The sequence below is a fragment of the Aptenodytes forsteri genome, unplaced genomic scaffold, assembly GCF_000699145.1.
Source record: "Aptenodytes forsteri isolate BGI_AS27 unplaced genomic scaffold, ASM69914v1 Scaffold200, whole genome shotgun sequence".
NCBI lineage: Eukaryota > Metazoa > Chordata > Aves > Sphenisciformes > Spheniscidae > Aptenodytes > Aptenodytes forsteri.
Genome location: NW_008796187.1, coordinates 655139 through 668455, shown reverse-complemented (window position 1 = coordinate 668455; position 13317 = coordinate 655139). Strand labels below are relative to the sequence as shown.

The 13317-nt window shown below is 37.9% G+C and overlaps 1 protein-coding gene across 1 annotated transcript in view; it reads right to left on the bottom strand.

The window, feature by feature from the left end:
* Positions 1–224: 224 nt before the first annotated feature.
* Positions 225–13317, bottom strand: part of STS (steroid sulfatase (microsomal), isozyme S) — a 126626-nt gene continuing 113533 nt past the window's right edge. The window contains exon 10 of the mRNA XM_009287828.2: positions 225–3355. Within this exon, the coding sequence (XP_009286103.1) occupies positions 2973–3355 (383 nt within the window). The 3' untranslated portion in view covers positions 225–2972. The remainder of the gene's footprint in view (positions 3356–13317) is intronic.

Genomic DNA, 13317 nt, shown 5'->3' with positions numbered 1-13317 from the left:
TGCAATACAGGGATGGCTTATTTTAGGCATTAAATGAAATGGCATTAACATAGAGTATAAAAAATACTGCCCTATTCTTAATAGAATCTTTCTTGAAGGAACAATTTTAAAAATGGATTTCAGATTTTACTGCTTAAGTCAAAATATTAAATGTTGCACTAAATTATATTTTGGAAAATGTGAAGCTTGTGCCACAAACAAGAAATAACTTTTATTATTCAGGGTGTCTTGGGTGTGTTTTAATTTCTTAGATTTCATAATGCAAAGTTAATCCTTGCCAGACCTTAAATAAGTAGGAGGTTAGCAGAGTCATGGAGCCCTAAAAGTCGAATCTTTTCACAGACCACTTTTCATTTTCTGATTGATTAGGCCAAAATAGCCATCGCGATCAATATAACAAGCAAATAGGAGGACTGAGTGGCAAAGAAATAGGTGAAAAAGTGCATTTATTTGAGGTGTGTGGACATTTTAAGAAAGGAGATTAGAGAGATGGAACCAAAGCCAAGGAGGGTATAAAAGAAAGGCCATATTCAGGCAAGAAGAAATCAGAGCAGTAGAAAAATTACCATTTTTGATACCTCAGTCAGGCAGCACAGAACAGCTGCTGTGCCTAACAGAACAAACAATTCTTGCACCTGCAGAAAGAAAAGAAATAATGGGAACATAGCATCTTCCTAATGAAAAGAAGTTGATGTGGATGTCCTTGATAATATAAATTGAGGTCCCTGTTAAGGTCACAGCCTAGCAACTGTGGGAACAAAACAGATCCAATGACACAAAAGACCTTGTCTGAGTTACTGCTGTTTACCTAACACACAACATATTTTCTCCCGTACCCATCAGCAGGAATATTTGCTTGAAAAGTTTTGTGTAAGCTGCAGCAGAGCTGTGGGAGCTGGAGAGAACATCCCCCTGTACCGCAGTGCTTAGTGCCAGGGCAGCTGGAACCCTGGCTGCAGCCTGGGCTGCCTACCCACTGCAAGGGGAGGCACGGAGGCACCAGCGCCATGACCCAAGGGGTTTTTGGGCCACGTGGTGAGGACCAAAAATTTGGGATGCATGGATCCTGCCACGATGTCGAGAGGCAGCCACTGATCACTGCAGAACAGTACTTGTATTCAAACTGCAGGCATCTTTCTACCTAAGTTTATGTATGTAGTACATTCAGTAATTAAGTAAAGCAAAAAGGGAATTATGCCACATGAATGGCCATCTGACAGATTTCCAGGTACAATATAAACAGTCCTGAGTGGTGGAAATACCTGAACAGACTAACTTTATCAGCATACACAGGACTTTGCTACCTACAGACAGCTTGCAGAGCACATACTTAAGATACACAATCATGAACACAAGGTGAAACATCAAAAATAGCACTTCAAGGAAAGACCACAACATTTCCCAGGACAGGCATCTGGATATTGTTGACAATGAAATTTTGAATGAAACTGCAGCAGAAAAATCAAATAAAGCCTAGGTTTTACAGACAGAGAAAAATACCATAGATCACAATATATTTTTATAGGACAGGCTTCAATAGTTCCCAAGAACCAGGTCACAACCTTAATGTTGGCTGACTGAAGCTATTGCATTACTATTGTCACAGATCACTTTTGCATTAGTGATGTGCTTATACCACCAAACAGATTTTAAAACATTATAATGTTGGAATTAACTAGCATTTTCTGATAAGGAGCAAGTCACCTTCTATTATCAGGCATCAAATCATTTTAGTATTTTGCTGATATGTTTTCCTCTGGTACAATCTGCCAAAGAAAATAGCTTGCCTGCCTGTAGAGTGGAAAGAAAATGTGACTGAATAAGATGCAGATAAAAATGGATACAGAAATTAGCCCTGAAGTACTCTAGATTTCCCAAGGCCTTGCTAAAAACTCAGAGACAGTTATATTTGGCTTCAAGTGCTCAAGCCCAATTTTTTTCTCAGAAAATGGTAGATCCTATTCAGAGAGTTTAAATGATGGCAAAGATATTTAAAGGAAGACCAAATTTTGTTTATTTGTGATGTGCACTACATTCATCAGTGGTAGAATAGGTATGGTAGATAGATAGATAAAGATATCTTTGTAGTATCATGTGAATTTCGAACTCAGATATCAAGTATGGACCAAATATTTCATTTTAGCAATCATTCATATGACTGTACGGGTGTGTCTGTATCAGAGATTGAAGGATTTGTGGGTTTTGGGGGGTTATGAATTTGGCTTGCATATATATATATATGGAGACTTATGGTACACACTCAGGTATATGACTGGTGCACTTGAAGTGGCTTCCTTTTGAAACAAAGGTTGCTGCCATGCAATAGGCAGCTAGGGAGCACCATTTTAATGTGGACGCAAGGTCTTCTGCTACATAGCTCTCTACATTTTTATGGCACACGCAATGTTAGATTGTTGGCAATCTGTTTATTATTTCATATCCGTGATGCTTGTTGATAGAGATGCTGTTACAGGTCTGCTTCTTACCTATCTGTGAGTTATCAAATTATAGTCACAGGTAGACCTCTCCACTATTATCTCTCTATTTTTAATTACTCAGTGCTATGTCCTACTAACGGTGGGTAATACTTAGCAAAAAGGACAGGAAAGTGTGCATTTAGTGGTTGTAATTGACAGAAACTGTAGGTAAATTCCTTGCTGTGTAAGAAAAAATCTGAAGCTGAAGATGTAGAAAATGATCTCATCTAGAAAATGCCTACAGCCTACCCATTTGTAGATGAGGACGGCAACATATGCTTCATACTGATTCTTGTATTATAAAGACAGAAAAGGTGTGTCTTGCCCTCCTTCTCTTGGCACATTTTCTTGACCAAAATTATCTTCTACTGCAATGATGTATTTAAAGCCAGGTCCTCCTATATAACAAAATCTTCTGAAGGCTAGTACTGCGGTGGTTCAAGTCAGCTACCTACACTCTCTTGTTCCAGTTTCTGAAAGGGAATTGCAGCTTGTTTATCCTGGGTGCACCTCTGACAGACTCCCTTCTGAGTCATAGTCACAGTAACAAGACTGAAAGAGAGATGAGCAGCACAGCTGGAGCCACGGCTTCCAGAGAAGGTTGTCCCACGACAGCTGGTCAGGGACAGCATGCAGGGATCTGGTGTGATTGTCTACTGCTAGGTGTATGACCCTGAGGATTTCATAGAAATGGCTCTCCGTTTCTGGAGTCAGCGGGACTCTCTCTTCAGGGTCTCTGGAAAGATCGAAGAGCAGTGGGGGATCATGCCGTGTGATGAATCCTCCATGGCAGAAGCAAACATGAGAATCGTAGCAACCATTGGAGTCTTCAGGACTGAAGTTTGGAGTGAAGAAGAAGACTTTCCAGACAGATTCGCCTGCAAATTACAGACACAAAACAACTGGTGATAAAATGACAAACTAAAAGTCCCCCAGTCTTATGAAACTCTAATTTACACCACGGGAAATTAGTCTTTTGGTACAACCTCACCCTGTACAGGAACTGCAGTATACTGAAAGAATAAAGCAAAATTGAGCAAAACAAAAATAAGCAAAACATGGCGATTTTCATACTACACATATTTATGAAATAATTATGATCATTTCATTTCCTTGGAAGAATTCTGATTAACTAAATCATAGAAAACTTAAAAGAACTTTGCGTCTTTACATAAACAGTGCTAAGAAGATTTGCATAAATATTTACTAAGCCATTGTACTGTCTTCTTCAAGACTTATTAAAATGTACCTTTGCCCCTTGACCATATCTAGACACCGTTGGATCATGTCTGCTTCTCATTTTGCTAATCAGAATAATTTCATCTTTACCTTTTTCTCTCTTCCTCTCTCTGTTGTATTAACCCATTGCCCTCTGCCACATGCTTTCATTGCAAAAACCTGGAGACAAAGTTTCTCATTTTATTAAATGTGATGACATGAAAAGGTATAATGGATGCTAAATTCCTGTCTCAGGCCTCTAGACGTTTCTTTCAAAAATAAACAACTGTTACGGTAGTACAATTTGTAGGTGACATTCTGCTTTGTAAAATGGGAACCAAAGGTCTCCATTGGTCATTTTCTCTCAGCTTAATTTGCTGTGTACAGAAACTGAACTGTCTGCAGTAGTGTAACTTCGTCAGTATTTTCACTGTTTAAAAATACTAATTATTTCCTGGATTAAGAATAAACAGATATCAGTTGGTTCCTTCAAGAAGCACTCTTGAACAGAAGGTACACTGGAGAATCTGAAAATACTTAACAAGAAAGGAGTAAACGAAAAATGGCTACTGTTTTCCTCAAGTATCACAGAACAGACAGGGAAGGCAGGAACAGACAGGCACTTCCAGGGAAGCACACCATCTTCCTACAGCCAGGGAAGCATGCAGTTCTCCAGAAATGGACCAAAGAATAGTTAATTAGAGTCAAATTCTGTACTTTATTCTTAATAAAAGTAGGATACTACACAGCTGAGGTCTGTGATGTCAGACTACCTACCCACTTGAGTCTATACAGACATCAGAAATACATATACATCAGTAATTTGCATTCCTCAGCACCCTATTGTGAAAAACATCTTTTGTATCACCTCATTTTTTTAAATACTGGGGGAAAAACTCTTTTTGGTATTTTGTTGAATCTTGTTAAGTTCACAGAAAGCTTGTTAATCTAGTAAGAGTTTGTCCCAGATTTATGTGTGCTACAGAGGTTGATATTCATTAATCAATTAATCAATTCAACAGAAAGGAAAGCACTAGAAAATGCGGGGAGAGCAGAGATGAACTGTTAGATGCCATGCTGTAACTACCTCACACTCAATTTTTAAAGATAAAAACAGGTTTAAAGAAAGAAATGTTTCAGCGGACTGAAGAGTCACAGGCTGCAGTTCTAGTCTATAGCATGAATTTAAAGGACAGTAGGTGACCTTAAGATTCTTTACAACTTCTTCTATCCCACAGCATTTTTCACATTATAAGAGATTTTACATTTAGGAACCAATTCAACAACAGAGCCTGGAGACTTCCAGTTCACTTAGTCTGCACTTAAATCAGAGTCGGAGGGGTGATGCTTATTATACACATTAGACTGGGAGAACCCTCTGAATGCTGCTTGGAAGTCAGCAAAGGGGAAGGAGCTTTAAAGGCTGAGAGTGACTTGCTGCCACAGACAATAGGACGTGGCAGGCTTTAAAAGGCTCTGGCTGTGACAGCAGCAGTGACATAGTCTTGGAAGGGAAGGGAAGGGAAGGGAAGGGAAGGGAAGGGAAGGGAAGGGAAGGGAAGGGAAGGGAAGGGAAGGGAAGGCAGCATTCCTTCATCTACCTTTACAATAACATTTGGAAAGGTTGGTTTGATAGTTGAATTCTTTGCTGTTTTCTCAGAATTAAAATAAACAAACAAATTCTAACACTCCCCCTTAAATTTCTTTGAACTTATGCATGGAACATTTCCCAGAGCAGAAATATACCTCTCATTTACTGAGATCTAGAATTTATATTCTGGGAAGGTATGTAATTCTATACTAAGCATTCCTTCAGGCTCTTTAAAAGTGTTTAATTGGCAAGATGGACAATGAAGAACAGAAAAAGCCAAAGGGCTTTATTAATCAGTGCACCATATGCCTTTGTAGACCATGCAACATTTGCCCCACCTGAGAATTTGATTCAGGGCACTATAGCACCTTGATATAAGAAGAGCAGAAAAAATTAATATAGCTATTAAAATGTCAACTAAAAGAAATTCCAGTAAGGCCATGCAATTGAGAACTTTGTGGTCAGGTTGTCTGACCACACATCTATCTTTGATGGTACACTTGTGCTGAATGAGATTGAAAAGAAATTTTCAGCCAATTTTTTTTGGTGTTGGGCATTGTAGCATCTGGCCAGTTCAAGGGCTTACAGATAGCAATATAAAGTTGGGGATTCTGAATTAATGCAAGTCAGTACAAGCAGCTCATATAGGTAAGACATGGGGAAAAGAAAGAAATAAGGAAGTTGTACCATGATTTTTTTTCCCCACAGAATAAAGAATTGTTCAGGTGTGCCTATATACAGAGCATATGACGTTGCAAAATCATGCACGGGGTTGGGGACAGGGCATGTGTGACATCACATCATGTCTGAATCACATCACCAGTGTTTTGAAGAGCTGATGCTAGTTTATCAGCTATGTTGCTACATAATGTCATGATTATACCATGCAAAACACTGAGCTCCGGGAGAGCAAAGTCTGTTATTGTGCAATGTTCATCTGTTGCACTGCAGCGATGTTTCAGCGAGGATCTGGAACTTCATGTGGTGCTGGAGGAACAGCAGCGCAGAATTTAACCGCCAATTTCCTAAGCACTATAAAAACTAAAGCATATCTGTCAGTGTCTGTGGCTGTGGAGCAGCCAGCGTAATATACTAAGAGACATAAAGAGCTGTCAGACTTCTAATCTGTAAAGCTGATGAACTGTATAAGGCTTAATATTAAAAAGAGAGATCTCTCTCCCAGTCTTTCTCAGCTGATATAAAATCTCATTTTGTCAGAGGGTTAACTACAAGGATCAAATTAATCTCTTGGTAATTAACGATACCTTTGTTCTGCAAAGCATCTGGATAGTAAACTCTCTTTTTATATAAAGGTAACTACATGTCTCTTCCTCAGTGAAGTTGGTAGTAAAATTGTCAGGGCTCCCCCACAGTCAAGTATATCAGGTTCCTTCTAAAACAGCAGGCAAACCCTAGGATTGCAGCACCCTTCAAGATCCTTTCCCAATGCTTCACAGCTACTTTATTTTGCACCCATTTCTCCTGCAATTCTCCAGCTCTCTGAATTGTCCAACAATTTCACCTATTCACCTCTCAGAATACCCCTTTCCTTTTCACATTAAGAAAAACAAAACCTACAGAAGTTGCACATATAAATAGTCTCAAATTAAAATAGGTTGCAATCAGTTCAAGCAAATCTGCCATTAACGTAATTGTTCAGAGTTCGATCTCCCTATCAGACTCCTCTTCTGTCTTATTATCCTTCAGCCATCTATTTATCCGCTCATACTCATACAGACAACCGTAGCTCCAACAGACAGGTAACAGCTGTGAGATTAAATAAAAGTCTCTCAGGAAGATATATTAATATTTCCAAGATGAAGTGACACACTGGATATGGATGTCATTTCTGTGATAATAGCACTGTTCTTAATCACTGATGGCTAAATGGTGTTTTTGATAAGCAGTCCTTGAAGTGAATAGAAGCTATTGCTGTGTTATTGCCTGTACCTCATTTTTACTGCATTTAATCTATGACAGTAGCTTTATAGGATTGCTGCTACTGTCATCTCCTTTGTTCATATCATTTTGTTTCTTCTTTCTGTAGAAGAACAAGTTAAACAAGTCTGTTCTTCACTGTAAACCGGGGAGCTGGTCTCTCCTTGACTTCAGATGCCTTTGAGTATAACCCTTTGAGCATAGCGTACCAGTGTAAATTGCCCACAGACTTTTCCTGTATCTCAAGTGTGCTCTGCAGCCGTTGTCAGCTCCCACGCTCTAACTCACGCCAGCTCTTCCACGTTTCTACAGAGTAGCAGATGAAAGCTGCAACTCACTTGAAAATTACATTCTTCAGATAATTGTTGTTATTGTTAGATCGAATCCTTTCTTCCTGCTTCCTATACCTTTAGAGTCATTTAGAATTGTTAGGTTTTCTGCTAATGTTATATAAAATAGGTATCACACATGTGCATGTATTCAGCTCTTCAATAATTTAACAATTTAGAAAAGGTTTTGGCTGCTAAATTATTGTAGAACTATATATAGCACATAGAGAATACTCTTTTGTTACTATAAAGAAAAGATACATATTTTTATGAGTATGTGCATTCCTCAAACAGCTGATAAAAATCTGCTATTTGAGTTAAAAAATTTGTAACTTTATTGTTCCTCCAGTGAAAATTTGTATTTTTTAGATACTTGTTTTAAGTATCTGGGTATGTTACAATATTATACTGTTATACCACTCAAAAGACAGCACATTATGTCCCAATGTAGGTAGAGAATAACTGAGTGCTATTCAAAGACATAATGTTAGTTTATGAGAATCAGTTGTTGCTAGAAGAGACTTGTGTAAAAAACTGTGCAGAACATAAAGTATTTGAGGTAAAAACATGAAAAAACCCAGTAGTAGCAGTGATGTTAAAATCTTAAGGATAGAAACTGCAGTGTTAAGTATCCTCTAAAACAGAAAGGATTGCACATTGGTGGATACCTAATAATCATACTGAACCACTGCTGGAGGAAAAATACAAGACAGAGTGAAACCATGCTCAGGCTGCTGAAGTCAAGACAGAAGTCTCACGGCTGAGCTCATTATCTAGAGTAAGTTCTGTGGTACGAGAAGCTTCCACGGAGTTCTGTTCAAAAGTCAAGATTATGTGCTGAACGGTAGCAGCTGACAAAGAATTATTTTCCTGAATTCTTCATCATCATTTTCAAAAAGAATTGATTGATTGTTTACAGTGTTTTCTTTTCTTGTTGAAGAAACTCCCAAATGGGAAGAATCTGTGGGTATAGAAACTATGCTGCTAAAATAGGAAGTGCTATAATGCAATGTCATGCCTCATGTTTGGAAGTCTTAGTTAACAGCAACATGGAATAATACATGTTGCCCTGGAAAAAAGTTCCATCCATTGTAATTTGATGCACATAATCCAGACACTTGCTAAAGATTTGTTTGAAGAATCTATTTACTTGCTGAACGGTCCATGTAATTTTCAGTTCATGCAAGCAGCAGTTGATGGCATGCTGAAGGCAGAAGATAATGGTACAAAAAAAATTACTGGTCATTTCCAACCTATATTCAAAAGTCCTTGAAAACAGAAAAGGCTTATTTTATTGCTTGTGAGAGAAATAGTATTGGTTTGCATGTACTGGTTTCCCACTGGAGTCAGTAAGAGGTAGAGTTAAGAACCGAGAGCACAACACACTTAAGAATGTAACAAAGCATAGACACTTTGCCAAAGATGACAAAACCCAAAGAGAAACCTATTCAGAATTGTGGTTTGTCTTTTGTGCTTTCTGTCCTTCAAAAAGGTTTTATTAACAGAAAATAAATTGAGGACAATCATTACTCTCCTACATAAAGTGGATGCAATCATTCTGAGCGAAATGAACAGATCTGCAAGATTCAGACAGCAATTTTCCTGATACCGAGCAGACGTACGAGACAAAGATGCAAAGGAAGCCCTAAGCACTTCTGTAAATATTTTCAGACAAGTTTGAACCAACCAAAACCAAAACCATCCCCAGGAATTTGTTTATAAATTATTTTCTCCAGACATTTTTCAAAATTTGGATGTAAAAAAAACCCTTTGACACAGAATGCTAATGAAGTATTCCAAATCATTAATCTGAAAACTGATAGCATGTTTAACCTTTAAATAGCAAGAAGAATAACTAAAAACAAAGAAATAACTATGCAAAGTTACTATAAAAGTGAAAAGTAGAAATTTTGTAAATGCAGTAGCCTGGAATTTTGTGCACTACCAAAGAATACTGAATATTCATTTGTTTTATTTTAAAAAGTTGAGGACAAAGGTGAATTATGCCTTTCCAGAGCTGTCTCAGATAGTTGATTTTTTTTTTTTTTTACTTTTAAAAAGCTACTAGGATATTTAGGAAACCTTCTGAAAAAATATTTTTGTTTTATTTTAAAAAGTGAATCAGTTAAGCACAAATGACAACATACAGGAAAAAAAATTGAGTTAAAGAAAGCAACCATTTCTAAGTGATATGGTGCAGAAATCTCAGTATCCATCAGCCCTAAATATTAAAAAAAAAAATTTGAATGACTGAATTTGTTTTTTATTGGAAAGACTATAGTACCTGTAGTTTAGCATCTGAAATATATGACAATAGTTTTTGTCCCACTATTAGAAAATGCATGTCTTTGCCAGAATCTGAAACTAGCAAAAGGTTACAAATGGTGTTAAACTTCGGGGTGAATAGCTGAAAGTAAATAGGAATTTGTGTCCTTTGCTTTTATTAGAAAGAAAAGTTGGAAAAATTGTGCAGGTATTAAGCCAATTAGAACTACAAAAAAGGATATTACCTGATAGCTTGTGGGTGTTCTAATACCCAGTGTTTCAGCTGGAAATTGAGTCTTGGGGGCCATAGAAAAGTTTAAACCTATTTCATTAAGTTCTTACTAGACTATCATTTGGAGCCAATACATTTGAAGAAATGGAAAGCAGAAGTTTACTGACGGTCTGTGATGCAGAATAATGTGACTAACAAGCATATGTTCAAACAGTGCAAAAATCCCTCAAAATCCTGGATTAAACCTAAACACCAAAAGTACATATCACAGGATTTTCTCTTAAAGATGATCAGCAGGGACTCTTATATAAATTTATTCCTAAGAAAATTTCTAGAAGTTTACTTTCTGTTTTCACACGGACCTGTTCAAGGTTAAGTTATTTTGGGGAAATCCAGCAGTTTGCCAGTGTGGACCTCTGTGCAAAAACCAAACTTCATTTCACAGTTCTCCAGTCAGCACGAATGCTTAAGTTTGAAGAGAAGAGTTTTGGGAAAGCAATGGGAATATTTTCTTGTCTTGATGGTATGCAAGATGGTGCAGAGATCTTCAGCTATTCTCCAGATGACAGTAAGCGATGGAAAAAGGAAAGAACCTTGACTCTCTCCTAATTTCCAGCTTTAAGGAATGCATGTGTGTAGCATAGTGAAAAACAGGCTTTACCCTTCTGAAGTACTATAACCTGATAAATCTTCTTCCTACTAAAAACAAGAACAGAGAAGGGTCTCCTGGGGCTGCAGATGAGATGAATACATTTTAACTGTTCCTTATATAGGACTTAAATGGAGAGGTCAGTATTGTTTTGATGAAAGGTTACTTCAGATCTGTCAATACAAAATCATTTTGGCTACTGAACTCTGTTCAGTCATGCATGAAGTAAACAAAATAATCAAAGGGTTTTTACGGTTTTGTTTGTTTGGGGTTTTTGGGGCATTTTTTGTTTGCTTTTTGTTGTTTTTGTTTTTGTTTTTTTTTAATAAGGAGTGGTTCACTGGATTGGTGTAAAAGAGGTTTGGCTTGTGCATTCCATGCTGCACACATTCCTGCCCCTTAACCAACTAGACTAGGAAGTTGGGCTTATGTTCTTAGTATGATTAGGAATAGGGTAAATATTTTAGAAGAAAGTCAGGATTTCCCCCCCCCCCCCCCCACCCCGAATTTCCCCCCCCCCCCCTTTATTTGTCTCCGTCTCCCAGAGTAAGTAGGGGAATGCTGGTAGGGAGTGGAGCACTGCAAGTCCCAGGGTATAAAGAGCTCTGCCTGAGTCTAACAGTAACTCTGCTGCCACTGTCACAGAGCAGAGCAAAGGCAAGAAAATACTGTAACAGTATTTGTCATGCTTGTCAGGAGAAACACTTTCTTACCTAAAATATTGTTCGCAGAAATGTGTAACAGTTGATTAGGTCAACTTTCTTGAGCTTGATATAAACACTTTCATGATGTCTGTTCAAGCTAGAAATGATCTTCTCCCCTTCGGCAGTTATGTTATTTCACACTTACCAAGTAATATGCCCATACTGTGTCACCCAAATTCAGCTGCAGCTGCTCTGATATGAGGATCAAGATAGCAAATTAAAATACTTAATGAGATAGTTTAGGTAAACGACACTTGATGCTTGTTCTGCTTCCTCCAGCTGTTGTGGTTGAAACACTGAACACAAACTAGGGATTTGGGAGACCATTTGGGATGCCTCCATGAAATGGGCAAGATCAGCTAGAGTGAGAGAAAAAAAAGAAACAAGGGGGCAAACAAAGATTGAAGATGATGCTCGCAAAGCAAGTTAGGAAGCAGGGGAAACAAAATATCTTCAATAATCAAGTAGATGAAAAGATCGTAATGGACTTCAGCAAGAAACAGTAATAAGTGACTCAGTCGTTTGATACAGTGCAAAAAGGTATATCTTCTTGCTATTATCAAAGAAGAAAACCAGGAGCAAAGAAAGAAGCCAAAAAGAACTTAAAAAACAAAAAAAACCCCAAAACCACTTGTAAGATAAGAGACTACTCTAGAGAGAACAGTGGAAGTGAAGGAACTTGTGAGACTAAACAGAAAAGGCAAATGACAGGAAAACCCTCATGAGGGTCAGAGTTTATTAGTTTCTGCAGTTGCAGAAGGGAAAGACTCACACAACGGTTTGATCAATTAAGAGGATCAAAAGAAGTTTCACTATCAGTGAGAATAGAAGCTCAGAAATGGGGAGGGAAAGAGGAATAAACGGATGGGAAAAGGTTGAAAACAGGGTAAAAGGACATAGTTCAGAGGGGAGAAAGGGGCTGCTCTTTGTCCAACAAAAATGTGATGTAAGTAAACTGAAGACTCATGAGTTATTACTGAAGGAAAAGTGAATTTTCTCCCGCAACCTACATATTCTGAATTAGATACTTGATGCTATTTAGGTCTTTCATGGGATTGGGTAGGTGAACCAGTGAAGAACAGACATAAATCCACATCATGCTGACACTTCAGTGTTTTTCATGCATGGTGACCCTCAAAACCAGAAAAGTGGTCTGCAGTACTTGCCTTCTACTGTTGAGGAAACCTCAAGAAAAAACTTTGCTGTAGACTATAACATGCAAATGTGTAAATATCAGTAAAAGATATGTCTATGTATCTATGGAAACTCGTTACTTACTGTTACAAATTTCTGTGCAATTTCTTTGATAGACTGCATCGCCACTGCATGTTGCTATTAAGACAAAGGCTGGTGACAAGGAATGTGATTTAATGAGACAATGAAGTTGCTAAAGTGATTTTGGGGAAGGGCATCTATGCCTCCACATTAAGAGCTGCCCCAATCACCGACAACATTTACCTGTAAGAAAGAATAAAAAGATTCTCAGAGAGCTGATAGCTAACAGACAAGGTAAATGACTGTTTTAGTCTTGTGTTAAAAGGAAAATTGAACAAGCTAAGCAAGCGGCATTTTCTTAATTAGATTTTTAAGATCTTTATACCAGTGTAACTCAAATAAAGATCTGTCTCTCATCCATGTTTTTCTTTTCTGACCATTCTTGTCAGTTCTTTCATGACACTGATGCATGGATAAAATGCCGTTCTGTACTACAAAACCAAGTCACTCTTTGTATTTTACTACTCAGTCTAACTTGGCTATCTTATTTATTGCATATTTGTAGACATGCCCTTATCTGAACCTCTGGATGAGGAAAAGGCTGAGGTACTCAATGCCTTCTTTGCCTCAGTCTTTAACAGGCAGACCAGTTATCCTCAGGGTACTCAGCCCCCCGAGCTGGAAGACAGGGACGGCGAG